The sequence below is a fragment of the Macrosteles quadrilineatus genome, unplaced genomic scaffold, assembly GCF_028750875.1.
Source record: "Macrosteles quadrilineatus isolate MER2022 unplaced genomic scaffold, UCM_ALF_1.0 Scaffold_1__1_contigs__length_201487025, whole genome shotgun sequence".
Lineage (NCBI taxonomy): Eukaryota > Metazoa > Arthropoda > Insecta > Hemiptera > Cicadellidae > Macrosteles > Macrosteles quadrilineatus.
In genome coordinates, this window is record NW_026542594.1 from 99,540,654 (window position 1) to 99,566,401 (window position 25,748).

Sequence of the window (25,748 nt, forward strand, 5' to 3'; positions counted from 1 at the left end):
TTTATAGTGATTTGTAAAGTGTTTATTAGGCCTAGTGTTCTATACCTCAATCTATCAAACTTCCGTTGGTCAAAGATAAGGAAATAAAGTATTACAAGTATTGCAAGTATAACAAGTAAGTTACAAGAGATTAATTATAAATAAACAAGAGTTTAATTTACCTAAACCAAAACCGGTTATAAAAAAGTAAATGATTGGGTTCCATCTAAATAATAATTGTTTTGCAGTTCACGGGTAAGATTATATACAGATTGTTTTGGTAGTAAAGTACAAAGTACAAAGCCAACCTTTGAGAACTTAGCGATGTCGGTGCCTACGACGCGACGCATCGACGGGCGGGGCTGCGCTGCGCGGATGCTTTGAAGAAGCATGCACGCGCTTTCTTTGCCAACGCCCCACACTGTGTTTTTTCAGATGACTAACCAAATATATATTAATAAACCTTAAGAAACATACAAAAATTTTGTTTCTGGCACATTTTGCGTATTTTATTTGTAAAAAATATATAGAGGGTAAAACAAAATTGTGTACTCTAAAACATAAATATTATCAAAAAAAGTTAAAATCCTATTTCTCTTTGGATATAGTTTTATAAGAAAACCTTTGGTACAAAAGTTGTATGTAAACCAATGGTGATTTAATAATAACCTGGTTATAAATAATACCAATCAAATTTCACTACGATAACATGCGTAGAATTTGAATAATATCCAGTAAAGTAAAAGACTGTAATTTCCAGGTTTGGAGTGGGTTGGGGGGGGGGGGGGGGGGAAATCGGGAACTTTTTGAAAATACACGTCTTAAGTGGTTCCATCACAAATAACAAACTCAGCTTTCCACTATTTAGCTACAAAAAAAGGCAGTTTGTGCGTTTATTGGCTCGGATGGATGCGATGACGCAGCGCAGAGGTGTTCTACTAGCCCGCTCGCGCTGTCTTTGCCGACGCCCAGCTCTTCACCCGGTCACCTAGATGACTAACCAATAATATATTTGTAAACCTTGAAAAACGTACTAAAACTTTTGTTTGAACCATATTCGCGTATTATTTCTATTTAAAAGTATACATAGAGAAAAACAAAATTTTGCACTCTGAAACAAAGCTTTTAACGAAGTTTAAATTTTATATCTCCCTAAGTATTGGTTTTAGAAAAATGTTATAACTATAAAAGTTGTAGGAAAACTATTCAGAAATAAAACAAAACAGATTGCAGCTCGATAGCTTACATAGCATTCAAATTATGATCAATTAAGTAAAACACTGCAATTCCTAGGTTTGGAGGGGGGTGGGGGGGAAAGCTCAAGGGGTAGAAGAGGGGACTTTTGGGAAAATACACCTCTCATGTAGTTCTATCACATATAAAAAATCCAGCTTTCCACCATTTAGTTGCGAAAAAGGGTGTTTTATTGCATTCATTGACTGGGCTATTGCTAACAAGCCGTAAGCATGATATCCTAAGATATTTATCCTTTGAACAATAGTAAGAGGGCGATACAGGGGGCATGCTTTGTTCTCAAGGACAGGGTATTGAATTTTATGAATTTATGGTATGATAGAGAGAATCTGACACTGAATACTCTAAGCAGTCATCATTTTCGTAAGTATACCCTCTTTTGGATTAATTCAGTCTAAAAGGGACTTCAAGTATCTAGGAGTAAGGTTGAATGGCCTGGAATAGATACCTGCAATACATTTCAAGTTGTCATAATACACTCGTGACGGGCAACTGGCAATATAATACTGAGAGTCATCAGATGAAGATCAACCACTTCGTCAATAATAATAAGACAATAGAGTTAGAGAAAGTATATCATATAAGCAGAGAGGGATGATACTCAGGATAACTTGGCTGTAAAAAGGGGTCTAACTAGGTACTCCGATAGGTCTTCAAGGTCTAAAGGGAACGGTGCAGATGAATGTGGTAACAGACCTAGAGTGGAATTAAGCGTATAGCTAACTAGCCTAGGTATTATAAGCAGAAGGAGATTGCCCTAGCAGAGTCAGCAAGAGCCTGTTTTGAGAGAGGCCTCTGTTGCCAAAAAAAGACATCATCTCAGACAGAAGTGCATACTGATGGCATTAGCAGGAGATGACGTTTGGTGGTGTAGTCGAAAATTTTCCAGTGAGGGAACGCCCACCATTATCCGAAAACTGACAAACACATAAAATAAAAATAAAATATATGATACTTGGAAAAACAGAGAGAGTCCGCTTTTCCCACACATTCTCGGCCCCACTACACCACTGATGACATTGCCTCAAAGGTAATGTGGAACTACCATGCAGTCACAAAAACTGTAACAAGTACCAATGGAGTCACTCTGTTGTGAATTCTAAGTGACACCACTAAGTATCATCAAGGAGCATAATTTTTCCTTGAGACTGCAAACAATGAGTTTGTTGAGTGAAAAAGTGGGTAATTGGACTCGTAGAGAGCTTATTTGAGGTTTGGGCTATGGCCACACTGGGTGAATCGGTCACCGCGACAAAAAAAAATGGTTAACATTAAATTAAATGAAGAGGGTACTAAAAGACCTGCAATATGCAACAGAAAAACTAATGTGTACAGGAGAAATTTTAGGTCACGGCGATAAATATGCTCTACATGTTATCTTAAAGCACCGCCACACTAGGCGACAAGTCACTCCATCACACTACCCGCACCTGCACTGTTTTATTGTATATCTTGTTCAGTCTAGGTGTGAAATATAGAAAACACATTTTGATTAAGATATTTCCATTCATTTCAGAAAAAGTAAGCAAGTGTATACCTCTATGAGATGAAGCCCAATAGGATTAAGTATCTTCTGGTACAATAGGAATCCGAAACTTTGTGTATTTATTTCACAACGTTGCCCTCAAAGTTGATAGCTCAGCAAAGCTATGCTGATCCAAAGTAATTCAAATAATTTCCAAAAATTACTATAAACAATTTGCATTTTGAAGATACATCATCCTGAAACAATGATGTTAGGGTGTGAATATTACTATGTTTAATGTTTCAGGGAATGCACTCCAAACTGTGTTTCCTCATTCTTTTAATTCAATAAATAGATCCTCCTCACTCATTAAGCAAATTGAGCAGTCAATAGGAGTGTTATTATCAGTAATTGATACCCTGAGTCTAGATTCATCTTTGAGACGGATGGCCCACAGGTTGATACCAGAAAAAAATAGCACTAAAAGTGAATTAAACACAATATGAAACACTAACTTAGTACAGACTCCACTCCCACTAAAGTAGAAGGAATGGAAAATAAACTGATTGAACGTGTAGAGTGGCACAGCAAGCTGCACACCCTCTCTTTACATCAGGTTGTCTCACACTGAACTAATAATTTGTTGGAGGAGGGAACGACAGTCTAATGTAGGTTCCTGCTTACGCTACTGTCCCACTACGTCAAATAAATAGTGTAGGCGGCGCACAAAAGTTAAACAACATAAACTTATAATCACCGACAAATAACTTAAGATTATGGATGGAATCTGTTACAATACTTACGGAAGTAGTTTAGAGTTTCTCGGATCTGGTCCGGGGTAAGTGCTGCAGCATCAAATTCCTCAGGTTTCAATGCTGGACTAGGAATGAACCAATCTTGATTCTCGTATCCTGCAATTCACATATTTTTTTAACTATTAGCTACTAAATTTGCTCAATGTGATTCATAATTCTTGATTAATTTACTATTGTAGTCTTTGAACTGAGATAACATTAGTAGCAGGTCATAGTGTGATGAGATTATCTACAACAAACTATTAAAAAAAGTTACTTCTTAAGACATTGTAAATGCATAGAACTAATTATATCAGTTTAACATTTATTTTTTTAATACTATTGAGTAAAATATTTTACCTACGACTGTTTTTTTTTTTTTTTAAGTAGCCGTTTCAGTTCAGTTTTTAGAATTCAAAAGATTCACTTAACAGCGTTTTTTACTTACTTAACAGGATTGTTGTTTTACTTAACAATAGACCCAACAGACCAATGAATTTTAAGGATTGAGAGAGAAGAAGTATAATTGTAATGCTTCGAACGTCAACTAATCAGCTGTTTAGACCAATTTAATATTTAATGAGTGGTGCTATTAGTGTTTGATAAAATGATTTGTTGAATCACTGTCAGTGGCACTGAGAGGTTATAAACGAAAACATAACCTCTCACCAAGGCTTGTACCTTAAATTTCTACTCATGTCATTAACACTATCTTTACGCGATCGTCGAATAAGGTCGAATAAGGCTGTAAGATTAATAAAAATCTGGATGGTGCTAAAAGTTGTAGGGATATTTTTAAACAATTAAAAATAATGACATTGCCCTCTATTTTTATATAGCCTACACAAACTTATTGCATGTAGCCTAAAGGAAAACCGACTCTCTTTTATGGACAGATCTTCAATACATAAATACAATACCAGAAATAAACAAAATCTAAATTTACCTCAATTTAGGCTGAATAAATCAAACAACAGCCATCATTACAAGCAGATTTAGTTTTTCAATTAACTCCCAGCCTCATTGATATTTTAAATTTCACCTCATTTAAGAGAACTCTTAAAAGATTTTTCCAAAACAATATATTTTACTCCCCCAAACAATTTATGAGATTTGACTTTTCTAGCTATGCTTAGAATTCATTATTTCTTTTCTATGAAGGCTTATAGCGTTGTGAGTCTGATATTGACCAAGCCTATTGTACTATTATGTAATTAATGGCTGAATAAATTACTATTAGATTAAACAAAAACATAAAAATATCAGAAATAAGTTTTAATCTAAGCATATTTTTTACTTTTTTATACTGTGAAACGCTATAAGTAGTTAATTATTTTATGCCTTGTGCAGTTATTTCAATCATTGCCTTATGTAGCAGTCTGCAGTACTTACACATGCTTATCAAACTTTTATAACCTAACTTTGTCTAAGATAACTCTTAAGATAAACACTAATTGGATAGTAAGTCTTCACAATCCAAATTTGTGATTGAAATGATGCAGTCAACTGTTACTTGGGGGGCTGGTTATGCACTTACTATAGCAAATTATTGCAAAGCAGTCATTAGTTCTCCATCATTACACAGTGACAGAGATGATTATGACAAGTTGGTGTTTTGCATAAGGATTTGAGAGGAGGTTGTGCAACTAGTTGTTACATCTGGATGTTAATAATGAATGAATGCCTGAGAAAGAATACCTCTCTATCCATCATTCATCAGATAGAAAGGAATACTTTACTATCTTGTAACATAATCAGTTAGGCGGCTTTTGATAATTACAACAGATTAAAAAAGGTTTTGATTAATTTTATATAGCGTTATATTTTTTTGTCTTGACAAAAAAGCTGCTTTCTACACTTAAGATACTAGAATATTTTTTTCAACTCATAAAAATTTCCCCAATCACAAGCAACAACCGTAAAATGTAAATATGATCTAAAAGCAAAAACAACTCGTGGTTTTATTAATACTGGTATAATAAGTGATGGATCGTACAAGTAGTGGTGTTATGACTGACCGGTAAACTGTGTAAGTGTGTCTGCTCTGAGACGATATCTGGGGATCTGCTCTTGTAGCAAACTGATGATCTCTACTTCAGGCAACTCCTCGCCACAGCACACCTCTGAAACAAACACCAACAATCAGCTCATAGGGGACTACAAGGGACTAGTTCAAAGCATTCTGATAGTATACAGTAGAGTCTCAAATATCCAACCTAAACTGACCGTGCGTAGCAAGATTGGATAAGCGGAAAATGACTAGGCCTAAAATAAAAATACCCCCACTGCAGCAAATCTGCAGATGAAGCAAATTTCCAAAAGTCCAATTAGATTATCAATAAAATATTTCCTTAAAATAATTGCCTTTATTATTAAAACAGCATTCAGTTTTATGAATACTTAGGTTTGCTGCTGCAGGGGGGGGGGTTTGTTGCTGCTACAATGTGTTTTTTAGTGCAATGTTAAGAGCTAAGGATAAAATTATACATTGGCTAAATTTGATCATAATATATCCATGAAAAACCAAACTACAATAGTTTATTCTCCATAAGAATAACACGGGAATTTAAATTTAGTCAAAAAGGGGGGGGTCTGGGGGTCCAAACCCCAAAAATTTTTGCATCAGTTAAAGTGAAAATCACACATTTCTACATATCTTTTAATTAATTTTTCGTTTATATTTTCTTGTAAATAGTCCATATAATCTCACTTAATTACGTATTCTAGAACCTTGTAACAGGCCAAGGCTCCCTTCACAACCTCTTGGACCAAAATCATAGCCCAATACTCAATAGCCCAATACCCCTAATATATACATAATGTTATTTTTTTTATTCCGATACATTTAAAATGTGAATCATGAAAAAAAATATGCCAGCACCACCCATAGTCACTGGGCGACAAAATCTCAGCACTGGACAACACAAGTGTTATTTTATGCCCTGTGGTAAAATAGCAGAGTACCCTTTCTTCGTACGGGGTTGGCGTATGAGCATAAAACGCTTATTGCAGTGATACTCGTGTTTTGCGTTTTTAATGGGAGAGGACACAGTTAAGAAAACTCAGTTCTTTCAATTTATGGTATATTATAGTATTGCACATCTACCACAGCCATAATGTTCTACCACTGCACCTAAACAATAGAAACAAGTAAGTTCTAACAGCTTTTTATTACTGCTTGATTCAAATTAGCTGAAATGAAATGAAATGAAATGAAATGAAATGAAATGAAAATGATTTATTTAGTCAGGCAAAGTTAGGGCCACATGGCCCTTACACTTAACCTGTTTATACAAATCTAACCATACAAATAAAACAAAACAATGTACAATACAAATAAAATACTATAATCTATTTACAATATTTAATGTAAAAAGAAACAATAAACTTTTAAAACATACCACCTTACATAAACACCCACACACACACACACACCTACACACGTACACGCACACACACAACACACACTCGCAAGAACTAGCACACACACACGCACACCTGTCAGTGATCAACCAAGCGCACGCCTAGGACATACCAACCAAGGCCATACGTCCAGAAAACAGATTTTTTAGTGCTGTCACAAACCGGGGACGGCTATCAAGGGTTTTTATGGCTAGAGGGAGATCATTCCAAAGGCGACAAGCAGAAACAACAAACGCTCTGTCATAAACTGCCGTTCTATGATGAGGCATACGCAAAGTTACTGAAGCAGAACGTGAATTTCTTACACTTTCTTCAGCTACAAATTTGAAGTCGTTTAAAAAATATTTTGGAAATTTTGTTTTTAATATTGAATAGGTTATCATAAGAATTTTTATTGATCTTAGGTCACATAGTTTTAGTAATTTAGAATCAACATAAAAAGGAGTAACGCGCTCATTACGTCTCAGATCATAAACAAATCTTATACAGTAGTTCTGAGTGCGTTGGAGAGCATCAGCGAGATTTACAGTCATGTCATTGATCACAGAGTTACAGTAAGTGAAGTGAGGGAAGACAAGTGATTTTACTAGGTGTAACTTTATGTGTAAAGGTAAAAAATTCTGTAACTTCTTCAGTGAGTGGATTGATGCAAACACCTTTTTACGTATGTCTAATACTGCATCTCCCCAAGTAAGCGTCGAGTTTATAGTAAGTCCTAGATTTTTCACTTTGTCATAGTAAAGTAAAGCTGTCCCATTTATAGTTACTGAGTTCACTGTGTCAAGGTCAATTGAGTTTCGTAAACGTGAATGACAAATTATTATTGGTCTTGTTTTTGTATGGTTTAGTCTAAGTCCATGTTTTTCAGTCCAGGTAATGATTTTCTCGATGTCTTCGTTGATTTTTAGAACACTGTCATTGATATATTTTGCTGAGAAATGCGTATAAATCTGTAAGTCGTCGGCATACATATGGTATTTACAGTGTGTGAGGACTGAGCTCAGGTCATTTATGTATAGTACAAACAGTAGAGGGCCAAGGATTGACCCCTGAGGCACACCACAAGTAACTGTCTCCCAGTCAGATCGTACGTCATCAACCTCAACACATTGCCGCCTGCCTGACAGATAAGATCCCAGCCAGTCCAATACACCATTTGAAAACCCTATGGCCCTTAACTTTTCCAGAAGAAGATTATGATTTACGCAGTCGAAAGCTTTCGAAAAATCAAATAGTGTTAGAATTGTACCCTGCCGACGTTCCATTGCTTGTCTAATGTTGTCGGTCACACGTAATAGTGCTGTTTCTGTGCTGTGTGCCGTTCGAAAACCAGACTGAAAGCTGCAAAGTATGTTGTTGTCAGTCAGAAATTCCGTCATTTGGCAGTGCACAATTCTTTCAAGGCCTTTTGATAATGCGGGCAATATACTGATCGGCCTGAAATCCTGGCAAGATGCCGGGGCTGGGATCTTATTTAATGGACGAATAAGGGCAGACTTCCAAGAAATAGGGAAAACGCTTTGCCTTAGTGATGTGTTGAAAATGCATGTGACAGTTGGGAGTATAGCAAAGAGAATGTCTTTTATAAAACGAATTGGAATGCCATCTGATCCGACTACATTGCTACGAATCCGACGAATTGCGTTAAGAACATCTGACTGCACTACAGGTCTGAAAGTAAACTTAGGATGTCCTAGGTCCTGATCGGGGAGGTTTCTGATTTCGTTTATGTAATTTACAACATGTTGTTGGTCGATATTTTGACCATATGAAGAGAAGAAAGCGTTTAATTCATTGAGAGGGACATTCACTCTCTGTGGTTCAGACTGCTTCCCAAGCCCAAGACTTTTTACATTGCGCCATAAAACCCTAGAGGATTGATTTTTATTTTCAAAAAGCATACGGATGTGTCTTAATTTTGAATTTCTCAAAAGCTGTTTCACTCTATTTCGAAGATAACGATATTGTTCCATTTCTGTTTGGTTTAGAGAACGTTTAGCTTTCCTAAAAATACAATCACGTCTAGCCATTAATCTGCGGATTTCTGGGGTTATCCATGGTGCCGGACGTGTTTTAGTCAAACGTTTAGTTACTGTTGGAGCATGTTTGTCAAAAAGATTAATAATTTTAGTGTTTAACTCATTCACCATTTCATCAACTGATGGTAAGTTTTCTATTAAGTGCCATTGTGTTTCATAAATGTCTGCCATAAAGTCAACTACATTCATGTTCTTAAAATCTCTGTATTTTAGAAATTTAGTCTTGGGTTTAGGAGCCTTAACTGAAAACACACAAAATATGAGATCGTGCTTGGATACTGCTGGAACTGGAAGTTGCCCATGATGCACAATGTCTGCAGCATTCGACACCACTATCAAGTCTAGGAGAGTGTCAGACTCGGCAGCATGATGTGTAGGGTCGAGTGGTAGTATATCTAAGTTGCAAGAGTTAAACAGTGTAGTCAGTTGTCTGTATTCATAGTTTTGATTTGTCGAGAGTAGGTCAGTATTGAAATCCCCCAATGATCAAGGCATGACTGTATCTAAACAAAGAGTTTAATAGTGCATTTTCAAAATCCAAAAAATGTCCTGCTCTCTCTGTTAGCTGTTGTCATAATTGGAAAAAAAAGAATAGTTCTGCACCTTGTTGGTAAACCTTATAACTTTTTAATGTTATTGAATATCATAGAACCAACTTGTGTAGTTAAAATAGCTGACAACATTCTTATGGAGAGCATTACGTTATATCCAAATTTGGTTAAAATTTGGGAAATTCTACTATTTTTCCCGCTGTCACGGGATCGAGACCTTTAATTTGAGACCCCTCCCGTCATTCTACAACTTCCCAGTCGCCTACAATTTTGACGCAAAGAATCGGCTTACGTAATTAATATATAGCAAACCCGTTGTGGCTTCCCTCATGAAAATTTAAATTAAAAAGTTAAATGTTTAATCTGATAGACATACAAAATAATTTTAAAAAACAAATTATGCCTAAATCCATTTTTAAATAATCACTTAATATAGTTATGCATGTGTGACTAACAAAGTTAAAACTACAAGAAAACTTCTTTAAATTTACAAACTTAACTGCCCTTCCACCAAGAGCTTCAGGCTACTCACTCTGAAAGCCACCTACAAAATATGTTTTGGCCAGGATACTATCCCCGTTGTATCTCTTTTCAGTTAGGTGTACATGCTTAAACCTAATTTTCCAATAGTACAGTCAGTTCTCCCATAACTTTATTTTAAAGTACGGTATTATATAGTTTAAAATAACATTAAGTAATATAAAATCTTGCAAGATGTTTTATTGTGGTTCTCAAAACCCTAAAAGGCCCTAAACAGTTGCAGGTCTACAGTATATACGATGTTTTCACCAACCGCTTGTTTATATTATATTTTATATTTATATTGAATTTTAGTTATTAATTAATTTTTACATCAATATGTAAGTTTGACTACTGGTGAAGCTCATTCCCCACACACAGGCTGTGCCTATGTGGGGAATAATCCATCTGCTTTGTACAACCCTTTGTAACAATTTTTGTGTTTTGTGTTTTGATGGAATAATAGTATATTTCGTACCAAGGGCCGAAAATGAGGTTTTGCCGGCTCGAGATAGTTTTTTTTCGATCGAGAGCTGCAAAACCATTTCGGTCCGTGGTACGAACGCTATTTTTCACCACACTATACCCTATTACCACTTTTCACCACTATAATAATGCACACTGATAGTCAACACAACTACAACGTTAAGGTTATGTGAAGAAATAATTTGAGGAATCAGCAAAAATAAAAATAAATAGTTGTTAGGCAACGGTGACAATAACACAATTCTATTGCAATGCTATGGATTTTGATTGTGTATTTAAAATGCATTCATGTTTTAAGTAAGTAAGCGGACAGCTGATTTTGCGGCCCCGGCCTGTAAAAACCTGCTTGGTCCCCAAATTACGATGACAGCTGGCATGGCCAGCAAAACGTAACTTTCAGCCACCAATTAACGTATGCAATACAGCCAAAAACATCATAGTGTGGTGAAAAGTATTTTTCATTTAATTTCATATGTATGAATACTTTACTTAATCCGTCAAATACTTGGATTCCGATTTTACCACACACTCATCATTCTGCAAGTACATGATTGTGGCATTGTCATTATCCTATATCTAGCTAGGAATGGACAGGATTGTACTTATCAAAAACTTCTGATCTTCTCTCTTGAACACCAATTGTAAATAGTTATTAAGTAATAGGAGAAGGCAGGTGCCATCTCTTTAAATAATAGACAACTTGTTAGCAAATAATTGTTCCTTTGGGATTGAACATATGAACACATTAAATAACATACTGTTATTAAATTTTACAAAACACAGATCTTAAAAACAAACAAAAAATAGAGTAGGACCTACACATTTAGATTATAACTATTATGCAGTAACACTTGTTTTCAAACCACAAAAATAATGTAAATATTTTGATTTCACCTAGTAAAATATAACCAGCTGTTCCCTTAATTAATAGTACAGATTCAAAAGTATTCATGTGTTAAAATGTAATCAAATCTTTTCTCGATAAGGATAACATGGAACTTTAATAAAAGACACTGGGGTAGAGCCCTGATGGAATTTCATGAAAACGCTTCTTATTGCACACCTAGAATTTATTGGAACCTCCATGCCAATTCCAGAGTTTTTATGGCTTGTAGTTTTTGAGTTATAGTGATCGAGTCAGTGAATGGTATTTGACTTTTATAAGTATAGAAGATAGATATAGTATGATTGACTAAAACTATTGTATACATGTTGAAAAAAGTAATTGACTTAATAAAGATTTCTGTTTTCCAACTTAATGAAGGCTTTCAATTTTTGTATTCCATTGAAACCACAAAAATTTATGTTTTGCTGCCATTATCAAGATTGACATCAATGATACCGACAGTAGTAGTGTAAAATCACCTTTACTATAATTTTTTTTAAATAGATAAAGCTGTACTCCTTCACTCATCCACAGCTCTCTGTACAATCTGCGATATGGAATTAGATGAATTAGAATGGTATGCAGAGCGCTAAAAAAACGTTCCTCCTACTGTGTAAGACATACGACACTGAAATAGAGGGCGTCAGATAAAACGGATGAGTGCCAGTTGCCTAAAAACTTTGAAAGGGTAATTTTATAGCCTAAGGCTTGGCGGTGAGGCTTGTTTGAGGTGTTAAATGAAAACATAACCTAACCTAACCAAACTTGCTCATTATGAAAAAATCAAATGAAGGTTTACTAATCAAATGGATATTTTCAATGGATATTAGGGCAGCCCAGTTAAGAAACTGTACCCTGTCTCTGTTAAATCCTGCCCAATACACCCTCTTCAACTAATACCCCCTCCCCTGAATCACTCTTACGCTGTGGGGAGTCAACTGGCACTCGGGTCTACCAGCCAACCCGACAATTTTGACAGTTTATGACTCCCACGGAAAAAAATAAGGATGGCACTCGTTCCGCTTCCCAAAACGAATGCTTGAATAAGCATAACATTGGATAATCTAGACTCTCTACCTACAATGATTTCAAAGAAAACTAGGCCTAAAAACTTAATCAATACAAATCTTTAATTACTAGTAACTATTTATTAAAACAAAATAAACTACATCATTATGGATTAAAATACAATGGTTCAGTAAAAGGAAAGTAACTAAAAGAAGCCATAAATTAGGTGTATTCTTAACATTCATGTGACAACCATTAACGGTTATCTAGTAAAGAGAGAAGGGTAAATCATTGAAAACTAAGAACTATTTGAAATGAAATGGCAGAATCAATACAAAATTTATGTTAATAAATCAGTCACACACAGTAACAACATTGGCATAGAGAGTATTACCTTTGACTATTGTATTACACATACATAACATGAAAATTAAGGTATTAAAATTATGTTAGTCTTAATAGTTAATCTATTTGTGTTTTGTTGCATCTTTTGTAGCTGACTGATTTTTAAAAGATCCAAAAACCTTAAGACAATGAGGGTTATCAAATTGAACATGATAAAAGTTACTGAAGGAGAGTGTCATATTGTCATTTATCTTTTGTTAATCAAATATTATCAATTGAAATCTACATGTAACACAAACATTTTCACGATAGAATAAAACATGATGATAAAACATTTGTCAACATAATGATAATTTTTTAAAATAGAAAGTAATAATAATAAGCAAGTACCATAAGTAAATTGTAAGACATGTATTATATCTAGGCTTACGGTTAAATAAGCAGGCTGCCAATTAGAAAGTTACATTTGTAATCATTTTGTAATCATTTTTTACACAAATACATTTTGTGGTAAGATTAAGTTTTTAGATTAATATGCTTGTGGTTGTTTTACTGTAGAATTTTTAGCGTAAACTGGATTAGCATTGAGATTTTCAAGAAAGAAGTGCTAGGGGCATTGTTAAAATTATATAATAGTCAAATGGCGGTAAAATATAGCTTAAGTATTCTCATTACTGTACAGATTAAAAAATAAGCTGTAAATAAACAACATTTCCCTTGAAATTTGCAAGTGCCAACATCCTTGGCATCCACTCAGTCAATTAAGTTTGCTGAGCTGAGTAGAGTTCAACTATTTTTCATTCATAAAACCATTGCATTGCTCCAAACAAGAAAAGTTATGTCTTCACAAGCACGAATCGTAATTCGTTTCATAATTGAAAGTAAATAATTATATAGATCCAACTTTTACCTACATCTATATTTTTATCTAACACTATTTCTGTCTTCATGGCTTGTAGTTTTTTTAAGGGTCAAAATTGTATACATTATTGTACATCTTGTTAGTGCAATACAAAATCGCTCCCCAAACAAACATTTAAATACTTCATCAAAATATTAGCGTAGTCAATGATATTAGTGAGATTGTAAAAAAACACAAACAATGCATACAAAACGTTTAGTGAAATGTTAAACATTATAACTACTGTACTAAAAACATTGATTTTCTTATTATTTTAAAATAAAAATAGTTTAACTTTTCTGCAGTTTACTGTTATTACAACATGCGATGTGATGATGTAGACAATCAACAATGTTTCTCCTTCATTTTGCATTTATTATATTAAACTAGCAATTTTGTTGTCTATAAAATGTATAATTTATAATGTTAGGTAAATTGATCATTAACTTAAAAATTCTATCTATAATATTAAAACGTAACAGGTTTTTTTTTATTTCACGATTCTGAATCAACCACTCGACGGATTTTCATGATTTTTGAGTTGAAAGAAAGGTAATTTTGAGAACTAGGGAATGTCGAAGCCATAATTTTAGTTTAGGGTCCCAGTTATTTAGAAATTAACTTTTAATTTTTGAAAAGTCTAGCAGCCGACGCTAAGATTCTAAACTAGCTTTTGGTATAGTATAATTTGCTTAACATAACAGCTGTAAATGTGTCATGCTAATCATTGATACGTTCAATCCTGTGATAAGAGGATGACGGATTATTTAAATATTCATAGTAAAATACTAGGATGTTCAAATTATTTTTTTAAGTAATCTTTGTAATCTTCGGTTTGTTTTAGTGCAATATAATTTGTTTTAACTAACAGCTGGTTAATTATAAAAATGCCCTATAGAACTATGAGGTTATTTACTCTGATTTTGTCATTGATTATAGGAAATAAGTAAGATTAGTAGACCACCGAGATAAGTAACACCATCGATATGTACAAGTCGAGGCTCTGTACACGAGTTTAAAAAAAAGATATGCAAATTATTTTACTGCTCAACTTTTATGGAAATGGTAGAAAAATCACAATTTTTACATTTTTTAATTCATCTTGGGAGCTTTTTGTTTACAATCAATGTTTTTGAATGCTTGAACTTTGTTTGGATTAGGCCCGGAAATATTGATGTCATAAAGATAGAGATCAAGAATCCTCAGGAATACGATTTTAAATTACCACCACAACCTCAGACGGGTTTTATCCAAAGATATACAGATGAATGACATAAGATTGAACACAACGTCATCATTGGCATAGGATACTGCAATTAGACTAACCATCCTTTTATGAAATCTAAAAAGTTGATTGTCGTGTGTTTAGTTGTGGTAACGTTTGGAGACGCTGAATATTTTATAGTTTAAATAAATGGATATTGGGAATTACGATGTACATTGATTCAATGAGGGTGGTTTAGTTATCAAGGATATTAGAACTGATAACGGAGTGGATAATAAACATAGACAATTAATTACCTCACTAGCTTTACTAGCGTTTTTACTTTTTAAATTCCTTCAACATGTGACCAGTTCTTTTGTTCAAATGAATATTATTTTATTTTTGACTCAGCTGTTTACAAAACAAACTAATATGTTGTTGTGTTTACTTTTCTTTGTTTACACTTATTTATTTAGCAATTGATGCAGTGAAATTGACATAAAGGATGTGTGTGGACGATTCGTTTAATGATGTCCGGACACCAACGTTATAATTATGTGTACTGTGAATTTTATTGGATGTTTTCGTTTTATTTTAGGGAGTTTCAATTCAGACCTACTGGAAATTGTGTATAGTATGAGTAATTGTATTGTGGTGATATTGATTACGGAAGAGGCAGGTATGCAATGGAAGGTGATATCATTGAGTACGCCTATACACTTCTCAATTGATAATTACTCTTTCTACTGTAGGCTGCAATAAAATTTGTCTTTATACGCGTAAACTAGCTGTTCTGAATTATAGGCCTACACAGTTTTAACTGACTACTCCCGTACGTAGGACGGGCTAACACCTCGTAACTTTTAATATTAAAAGTTAAATCCTTTTTGTTTAAATAAAACGTAAAGTCTTACAGTTTCAAATGAAGAATATAAATCTAATCAGGCCTAGCTAGCTAACCTGGTTAGTTTAGTTCAATATTTCATGAGAACAAGATGTGGGTAAAACTGTTCTTGTAACATGAGAAGTCATCCAATCAATCTGGTTTACAAATAATGGACCAATTAGCATAACCGACAGTTTCAGTGATAGCTTGACTCTCATCTTGTTGGGCTGGAACACTACATAGTAACCAACCAATCAAAACTGTACTTTGATCATTATGGCAACAATTATTTAATTGTCCTCACGTGCATGTAACACAATTTAAAAAATTGGAAGGTGTGTAGCTATTTTATCAATTCAAGAATTAAAGGTACTAGATAGTAAAAGCTTAAGCTATAGAGGCCTATATATTTTTTTTATGAGACCCAGAAGTCTGATTCCAGAAGTAGATACGAACACGTACACCATACACTTAGTAGTAGTCCAGTCCAAATATGTATGAAATAATGTGCTCTTTAAAGTATAAAAATAGAGTAAACAACGAAAATCCAAAACTAAAGAAGACAAAAAATGTACAAAAAAATCCACCCGTGACTCCAACATAATAGAGAGGAGAGTGTAAAAACTTCTTGAGAACACAAATCACACAATGCAACACTACTGAAATGAACCAAACTGTGTATTTACAAAAGCAACTAGACAATACAAAACACAACCAACACAACCAAAGCATATTAGCAATGTGACAGAGACAGCTACATACAATGTGTATCATACATATGCAACATTGAATTGATGAGTAACTGATTACAATACCTAGAGGAAGTAATACAGGCTACATCTACAACTGGACAGTGGTAGAAAGTGAGTGCTGAGAGGTCTTAAGCCAATCGAAAACAAAATGTATTTTCAAACAAGTAATTTTACTCTTAACTGTTTATCTAATCTAGTTTAAAACCTTGTTGGGTTAGAGATCCAGATCATCGTGATATATTCCGATCCATAAATAAGTCTTGGAGTTAACACTAACAAAGCAATGAAAGGTTAACTTTAAGATAGAAAGTAGACCTATTTGTATATCATAGACAAAGTTGTAACTACTAATTCATTGAAGTACTAATATTGAAGTTAACTACTAATATACTCTTTGTTGATTTGGCATACATACAAAGAGTTACAGTAAACCTCTCATATTCACTTGGTGTGTCACAACTGTTGAGAACAAAACAAGGACTAGAGGGGGAAAATAATTTAAAAGTGAGACTAATATAACATTTCCTGTCATATCATAATTTCAGAGTGAACTGCACATCAAAATGTATAAAATAAAAATGGGGAACTGCAAGTGAATTTTGATAATAAGCGGGATAGTCAGGGGCATATTCAGAAAATGAATACATTTCAAGATCAAATAAGAGGGTTATGTAATGTGCTGACTATTTTGGACATTTACTACTGAATTGCAATTAGAATGTTTTATATTGCTGTTCTTTTTAAATCAATTTGATAAAACCTTATTTAATTTTGTTTAAGACCTGGTAGGTCTATTACATTATTACTAACCAAACTGATGGATTTTTTAATCTTCTATTTTGTGAGCCATTCCTCTTTCCTCTACTTTTAATACTTGGTCCCATCACTAACCTTGTGTCCACTGATCCAACAGATCACGTTCATCGCTGAGACGGCGAGTCCTGCGCAGACGTGCAGACTGGCACTTGTCCGACCACGGGAACATCACAGGTCTGCGTACCACAACACCAATGTACCTCCTCTACACATCACTACACTACACAACACTATCACTGACCACCTCGCACTTCGCACCACACCTATTGCCAACAGACACTATTAACATGTGTCCAGAAACATCCTAATATGGCATTGTATATTATAAAGTTGACTTCTCAAAGCTTATTTTCTGCCAGATGATACAGTGAGCAAACCACAGTCGCAATGAGTGAAGGAACCAAAATGTAATTTGGGCAAAAAAATATTTCTGGGAAACAGAAGTGAATGAGTTAATGAGGCAGAGATATTGAGCAAGTGCCTACCGTACTGCTTCTACTAGTGCTACTAGTGCTCAGTTAGCCAGTGAATCCCTACCTCACCTGGCAGTTATGTCACTGGGAAACCAAAATAATATGCTCACTTCAAAACATATTTTAGGACAACTAAGATTCATTTCCTCACATAAACCAAATCCAAGTATATATTCTAAAAGCATTTCTGTGAACTAATAGCATGAGTTATTTTTAACTGGATTATATAATTAGAAAATAAGTATATGTTTAAACACTATGTATTTAAATAGCAGTAATTAACATGTTTAGGCTTCTAAAATTATTTGGATTTTTATTATTGGTTTTTATTATTGGACTAAACCAATTTTAAAAATCAAACCCACATCTCCATCAGAACCAAATCATAGTCACAAGGATTATTCAGTGTACGGTACTAAATTAACAATACAATACAGTAGTTAATAAATGAATCAGCTAATAAAGTGTCATGGTGAATAATGTTACAGTAAAACTGGTAAAAATCATTCAAAGGTATTTGTTTGTATACAAAATAACTCAAGAATTCCTTCACAAAAATACATTTTCAAATATATTTCAGAAACATTAATTACCGTAGTATAAAATCCAAGGTACGTTTATACAGTATTAATATTTTTAACATTGTAAATAAATCATAGTTGAAAAAATTGTATTTGAATATATTGATCTTTACGTTGATCTTATTTTTTTCTTGATTCTTTACGCTGGTCATAATTTTTTTTTTTAAGGAGGATTATTCATTTAATACCGATAATTTTGTTTTTAAATTAGCTACAGTAAATCTAGAACGAGGGTATTATAAGATTCAGTTCTAATATCTGCCACAGACACTAAAAGAATCTTTGACACACTTGTTGAGATTACTGAATTAAGTGATTCACCTAATGGCTCTTCTATCAGAGGTTAAGTTTTAATCAGATAGATGAGTTAGCATGATGGTGAAATGCTAGTAAGAAATGCTATAATTTTGCTTATTAGTCAGAATAAATACAAATTTGTAAATTTAATACTGTAGCATTTTGTAGTTGAACTGTGAACTATTTTAAGGTAATGTATTAAATACTTCATTTTACATATCATATTGACAAAAATCTAATTTTTTCAGTTTGTTGTTAATAGAAATAAAAAAAAATTGGTTTATGTTCAAAAATAAAAAATAAACATTATTAGGTGACTTTTACCTTGAGTTAATTTTATCAATCCATACATTGAAAATCGTCAAAATTTTTTATAAATTTTAACACTTGACTGTCAGAAAAATAAATGTTTGTTTGGTTTTGAAATAAAGCACTGCACTCTTGACAGAATAATTAACAAACTAATATCACAAGAGTCGACTGTGTTGTGACACTGACAGAGGGATAATGACAGTTATTGAAGTAGACTAAGTCATCTGATAACCACAAATGAGGTAGCAAACAGCTGTTGAGTTAGACCAGCTGAGCAATGACTACTAGCTGGGACAGACTATAATACACTTTCACCATACACCACGTGCTAGCTATAATCTAGACAGATTTGTCACAATAGTGTCATGCACATTACATTGAAAATGGTATGGCTGACATGGTTCAATGACTAGATAGAAAAGAAATAATAAATAACTTAAATGTACCAGTTGACTATATTCTAAGTTCTATTTATTTTTAATTATATTTAAGTTAGTTTGAAACTACAGTACAAGATCAGTTGTTTTTTGAAGTTTAAAATAAAATTTAAAATAAGTTCCTTGTCTGGTAATAAGCTAAATGATTTAGCTTTGCTTTTACAAGGAACACAACAATTAAAATTTTGAATTAAATTTAAAAGTCAAATATGATTGTCCGTTTGTGCTTTTTAAAGGACATAAGCAGTGTCCTAGTATGTAAACCTAGAAGTGAATTGTGTCTGTATGCAGACAATGCTAGTTTAATGATTTCCTCTCCTATACTGGAACAAACAGAATTTTCTGCTTTCCTAGAACTCGGAAATTTGGGCAGTTATCTAGTGTGCCAGAACCTAAAATTAAATAAAAGAAAACAAATTGTATCACATTTAAAACACCACAAAATAAAAATTCTAATCCCTCAATAATAATGTATGACTCACAACTTAATGAGCAAAAGACCAGCACAAACTTTTTGGGTCTAATGATGGATCAGAATTTAAACTGGAATGAGCATATAAAAAAAATACCCCCGCCGCAGCAAACCTGCCGACTAAGCGAATTTCCATTTTCTAAATTGATTTTCAGTTAAATATATTTTAATAACGTCAGGTTTAACGAGTACCTAGGTTTGCTGCTACAAGGAAACTAATAAAGTGTGTTTTTGAGTAAAATATTGATAGCTTAGTACAAAATAAATAAATTTGCCAAGTTTGGTCAAAATATATCCATAAACAAGCAAACTACAACATTTGACAATATTCTCCATAAGATTAACATGGGAATTTTAAATTTTCAATTTTTTTAATTTTCTCCATTACTAATAACCGAACAAAAATACTTTTATATACTAAATTATTTGTTTTTTTAAGCTCTTTAAAAAGGTCTAAAGAGAAATTGGGAAATTTTGTGTTTTGAGGGTCAAATGTGAGAAAAACCAATTTTTACCCCATAAAACCCCCCGTAAAGCCCCGTTCCCATGGTCCGATCATGCTGGTTTGCGAAGTCATTCAAGTTTTTCCCGCTTTACACCTTTAAACCAAATTTCATCAAAATCGGACAAAAATTACTCAAGTTATCGCGTTCACGGACGTATATATATATATATATATATACATACCTATATAAAAATTTGAACGAATTGTGTTTTTGGCCTCTGGGGACATCAAAATGAAAAAGTAAATCGGTCCCGGGTCTAGGTCCTACCGTGCCACTTACGGTAATACTGTAGCTACTTCCCTATAGGGAAATTCGCTAATAGTTTCAAATTCAACTCTGGATTTTTTGCCCTTTCAAAAATATCTCTGTACTGTGATGTCAAAACTTTGAAAAAATTTTATTTTCATATAAATATATGCAAAGTAAATTTTTTCCACATATTTCCTTTGGTATCTGTCTATTTTGATCAACAACTCAAATCAATCTAGATAAAATATTAAAACATCAAAAAAGAGCAGTGAGAGTAATGCTCAAACTAATTTCTGATGTCTTGGCAAAAGAGCACTTCGAACAGCTAAACATACTACTGTTTATGGGCAATATATTGTTGATTCAATTTTAATTTTTTTAATAAAACCTCATCCGATGTATCCAGTCTACCGGTTCACTGATATGAAACGAGGAAAAAAAATCTGTTTTTGCAAAATAGGCACAGATTAAAGTTTTATGAAAAAAAAACATCATTTACTAATAACAGTTTTTTTTAACATATCCCTGGAGGAATTAGAAATGAAAAAGATCCAAAAAGTAAAAAAAAAAATAAAAAATTTCTTAATAAGAATGGCAATTTATTCTCAAGTAGAATTTGTCCACCTCCCTCAAGAATACTAGACATAAAGAAGGCAGATGTACTTTTTTATTTATAATTTATTTTTTAATCTGTATTTTATGTATTAATAATTGTAATCTTTGACATTATTCACATACTGTATTATGTATACTTCTCAATGAATAAAGAAATTGAATATTGAAATTGGAAAAACTTTTTAATTCACAATACAATTAGTCTCGTCATAAAAATGGAAAGATTATTAGGGATAATTTTCTTGGTCCAGTAGGACATATTCTAAAGTTCTATTGGGTTCCCTTCATTTTTTCCTATTAAACTTTTTTTTTATTAGCGTTTTACAGGTTGGAAGAGGTGTTCTGCATGGTTAGATTTCCTTAATATCTCAATTCTTTTTTTTTAGTGGATGAGTTCATTTTATCTAGACAAAATATTATATTTGAACAATTTAAAATCATTCATTATAAAATAAGCAACTCAATGTTATTACCAAAGACATTACTTCTCAACAGGGATATTAGCTAAATATAACTATTTCTCATCCGAAATTTACAAATTTAAAAACATCAAGACTATAACAGTGTCCCAATAACCCATAAGCTAGTACAGTAGAACCTTGATAAGATGTTTCCCCAAGAGGATAAGTGGAATTGTCTTGTTATCAAGGTGCTCTTCTGTTGTGTTAATGAAAGCACTGCACATATTTTTATAGTGAGTGCATTTCAGAGCAACACATATAATTTTTTTTTTATTATTATTTATAGTTTGGTACTTAAGTCTAAATTGAAAAAGTTTTGTCCAAATCATCTATTACAGGCAATTCTTGTGTAATTGTTTAATACAATTAGGCCTACGTATCTTCTATTATTCTAATTCCGTAAGGAATTTCTTGTGCACAGCAAAACTCTTTTATTTATTAACCGATTTTGATGATTGATGTGTCAAATTAAAGGGAATTATCTGTAGAAGTCATGGAATAATTTTTGTTACGCTCAGTTCAATGTGCTTCGCCCCATCGGACTTTAAAGTTTCCATATATTTTTAAATATAAGTGAAAATTTAGTTAAGTTGATCAAACATATGACTCATTTCCTTTTAAAAACATTTGTCTTCATAAAAATAACCTCTTTCCCTTATGTCATTTTAATATTTACTTTTTATGTTTATTTATCAGCTTACTTTCAAATATAATGATGACTGATGAAATGGATAGATCACCTTTATGGCCAATGTTTAAAAATATTTCACTTGCTAAAAACATGAGAGCTAATCCAAGCGAATCAATATTTGCTGAATATCTTTTACAAATAGGGAATGGCCATGAGAGCTATCATAATGATCTTGGTGATTCATTGATACGTCTTCCACCACAACTGTGAATGAAAATATCATTGACAAAATCTTGCTTTAAAAGACTTGCGACTAAAGATGCTTTAAAAAAGACAAAAAATCATGCAATACTTTCACCAAAGAATGAACATTGTGACGAAATTAATAATAAAATAGTTGAGCAACTAAATGATGACAGTCGAGTTTACTATTCAGTGGACACTTTGATTCAAGAAGAGGGAGACAAGTTACATGTACCTGATGAATTTCTTCACACTTTACCACCAAGGGGTTTACCTCCTCGCAAATTATGCCTTTAAAAAGGTGTAATTGTAATTTTACTAAGGATCCACAAAAATCCACAAAAAGGGCTGGTTAATGGAACCAGATTAATGGGGAAGAGATGAATAACAAAGTCCGAAATCTTGAAATTGTTACTGGAAGTTCGGCTGGAAAACGAGTGTTACTGCCCCAATTAAGTTTAGAACCATCAGAAGGAAATTTTCCCCTAAAATTCAAACGTCGACAGTTCCCATGTCAAATCGCTTTTGCCATAACCATTAAACAAGTCAAGGACAGACACTTGAAAAAGTTGGTCTTTATATGCCAGAGCCCTGCTTTCAGCATGGGGCATTGTACGTAGCAATGTCAAAGATGCAGCGCTTTTGATGATCTAAAAATAATGGTTAAAGAACAACGAAACAAGTCATCTGGCTAAAGACGTTAGAGTGTTAACAAAAAACATAGTATGGGAAGAATTTCTCATTTGACATTTTAAAAGTAAGATGACAATTTTAACTGATCTGTAAGTCAGTATTCTGTAAGCCTACTCTGTTAGAACCTTCGTTAAAACAGTATCGAGCTTAACATTTTTATTTATTGTAATTAAAAGTTTAGCTTTTAAAAGTTGTTTTCTTTTTTTCGTAGTGATAAGTTAAAAGGGTATTTATATTTGTTTAATGATATTGAAATATAGTTAATATTATTAACTGGAAACAACTAAGTCCTAATATCTATGTAACTTCTCAAAATGCCTTATTATAGATGTGTTGAGTTACAATGTGTTTTAGAAAAAAGGTCTGTTTTTTAGGTTATTTTGCTATTAATAGTCAAGTTATAGAGATTATTTTAACTTTAAGTGTTACGGTGTTTTCAAGGGGGTCTGGAAAGTGCATTTGTATTTGAAGTTGTGCAAATGAAATTCTACTGTACTATTATTTTCTAACAATGAGAATAAATATTAGGAAGATATGAATGATTAAGTAAAATTTCGAAACTATAGAATAATTGTGTATGAATATGATGTTTTACAAGTATGTTATTCAGACAATACTGTGTATAATTTTGAAAGTTTTCATTGCAGTAATACACAACAAAATATTGGACAGATTGGTTAAGAAAAAATAAGAAAAACAGAGAAACAGCTGTAAAGCCGTAGATAATGCTGTCACACAATCACACACCTTGCAACGTCAAACTATTGAATTTGCTGGCAAGAAACGAAAGTTGGCACATTTACTAATCCTAATTGCAGCATCACTGAATAATGTTTAAATAGCCTTCAGACTTCACGCTGCTTTAACACTATTACGGGATTAAAACTTCACAGGATTTAAGCTAATATTGGGCTCTTTGAAACGGATTTTAAAACTCCTGGCAAAGAACATAACCATTACACATAGTCTACAAGTAAATATTCAAAGATGCAATTGTTTAAGTGATTCAACTGCACAAAAACGATTTTCAAGAATGCAACAATAAATTAATTGTTTTAAGAGTTACAGAAAAACTGTGCAACACCTATCCAACAAAAAATTGAAAAATTATTATAAAACATTCACACAAAAAATTCGTAAAAGTTTTGTTGGAAAACAGATTATGATAATCGTACAATTTAGTGTTTTGGCAAAGGTAGAAGGGGTGCTCAGTGACCCTAAGGCCCTCAGTGTTGAGGGCCTTGACTGTAGTCCTCAGCTGCCCATGGCTTAGCACTGTCTTTTATGTATGGTATTGGAGGTTTAAGAATTTGATTCTCAATTTCCTTAAGTATCTTAAACTATTTTATCTACTATCTCATTTTATCTCTTTGTAATTTGCTAAATTAATTGTAATTCGCTAAATATATATTTTGTTTTCAGTTAATGCCAATTAAATTTGTAAGGATTCTGACTGTATTTAACCTATTGAATGTTGCAATGAATATTTATAATATGTATAAACTAGGTAAAATTTGGTATTCATTTTCTTAACATTATAAGGTTGAACATAATAACATTTTAACAGTGCATATTTTTTAACAGGTGAATTTATCTTTTAAATTTTAACCAAGGAAATGTGGGTGTGTCTTGGTGTTGTAAAGGAAATAATCACAGTTTGCAACATGAACAACAGTCCGTTAAATTTAATGTATGAATTATTTCCTTCTACTTTCCACACAAAAAAGTTGTAAATTAAATATATATAAAGAGTTTAAATTGAAACTAAACCTAAGTTAAGAATTAATTAATTGTAATTTTGATACAATGTATATTGTCAAGACAATAAAGTATTATTAGGTCAAATGTAAGAAATTTAAGTTTTGTAATTAAGTTTAATTACTTTTGTAAACAATATTTAAGTGTAGTTTAAAAAAAAAAATAGGCTACAGCACAGACTTTAGTGAGTAAATTTAGTTTAGGTTATGTCCTCCAAAAAGAAAAGAACGGACAACAACCTCTTTAACCTCTAGGCCTACAGCTGTGGGCTGCCACCTCTTCTGTTACATGCAGTTTAACAAAAACATTGACAGTTTGTGTAAGTAGCTAACAAACTTTTACACAACTTGCTTGACTTTCATTTACATAACGTTCTTTCTCTATATTAAAAAAAAATAAGATCTTTTACATGTTTTTGCGATAATCAATTGATGCATAGACTATATAAAAAAATACTGTAGAAGTATTTTTTATAGTGATATTTTTTATAGGCCTAGTATAATTTTATCAGTACAATTTTGAAAGTAGACTACTCAAACAACTCAATTTTTTTTACATATTTACAAATTTTTTTTATTTTTTATTAAATTATTTTCTTATTGAAAAATACTAAAGCAGAAATACCTAATACAAATAAAAATATGCTTTGTTCTATGAAAGTTAGACACCACATATAATAATACAAGTTATTAAAGCAATAAATGTTAACTAC

At 32.7% G+C, this 25,748-nt stretch overlaps 1 protein-coding gene across 7 annotated transcripts in view; it reads right to left on the reverse strand.

Annotated features, from left to right (window-relative positions):
- LOC128995580 (trafficking kinesin-binding protein milt) overlaps window positions 1-25,748 on the reverse strand; it is a 205,844-nt gene that overhangs the window by 137,037 nt on the left and 43,059 nt on the right. For 3 of the 7 annotated variants that reach the window (XM_054420625.1, XM_054420871.1, XM_054420742.1), the window contains 3 exons: window positions 17,384-17,571; window positions 5,511-5,615; window positions 3,502-3,609 (listed from right to left, as the gene is read on the reverse strand). In XM_054420625.1, coding sequence (XP_054276600.1) covers window positions 3,502-3,609; window positions 5,511-5,615; window positions 17,384-17,477 — 307 coding nt within the window. In that variant the 5' untranslated portion in view covers window positions 17,478-17,571. Of the gene's footprint in view, window positions 1-3,501; window positions 3,610-5,510; window positions 5,616-17,383; window positions 17,739-18,983; window positions 19,003-25,748 lie in introns of those variants that run through there. The other 4 variants (XM_054420948.1, XM_054420688.1, XM_054420806.1 and 1 more) reach the window with 4 other exon arrangements.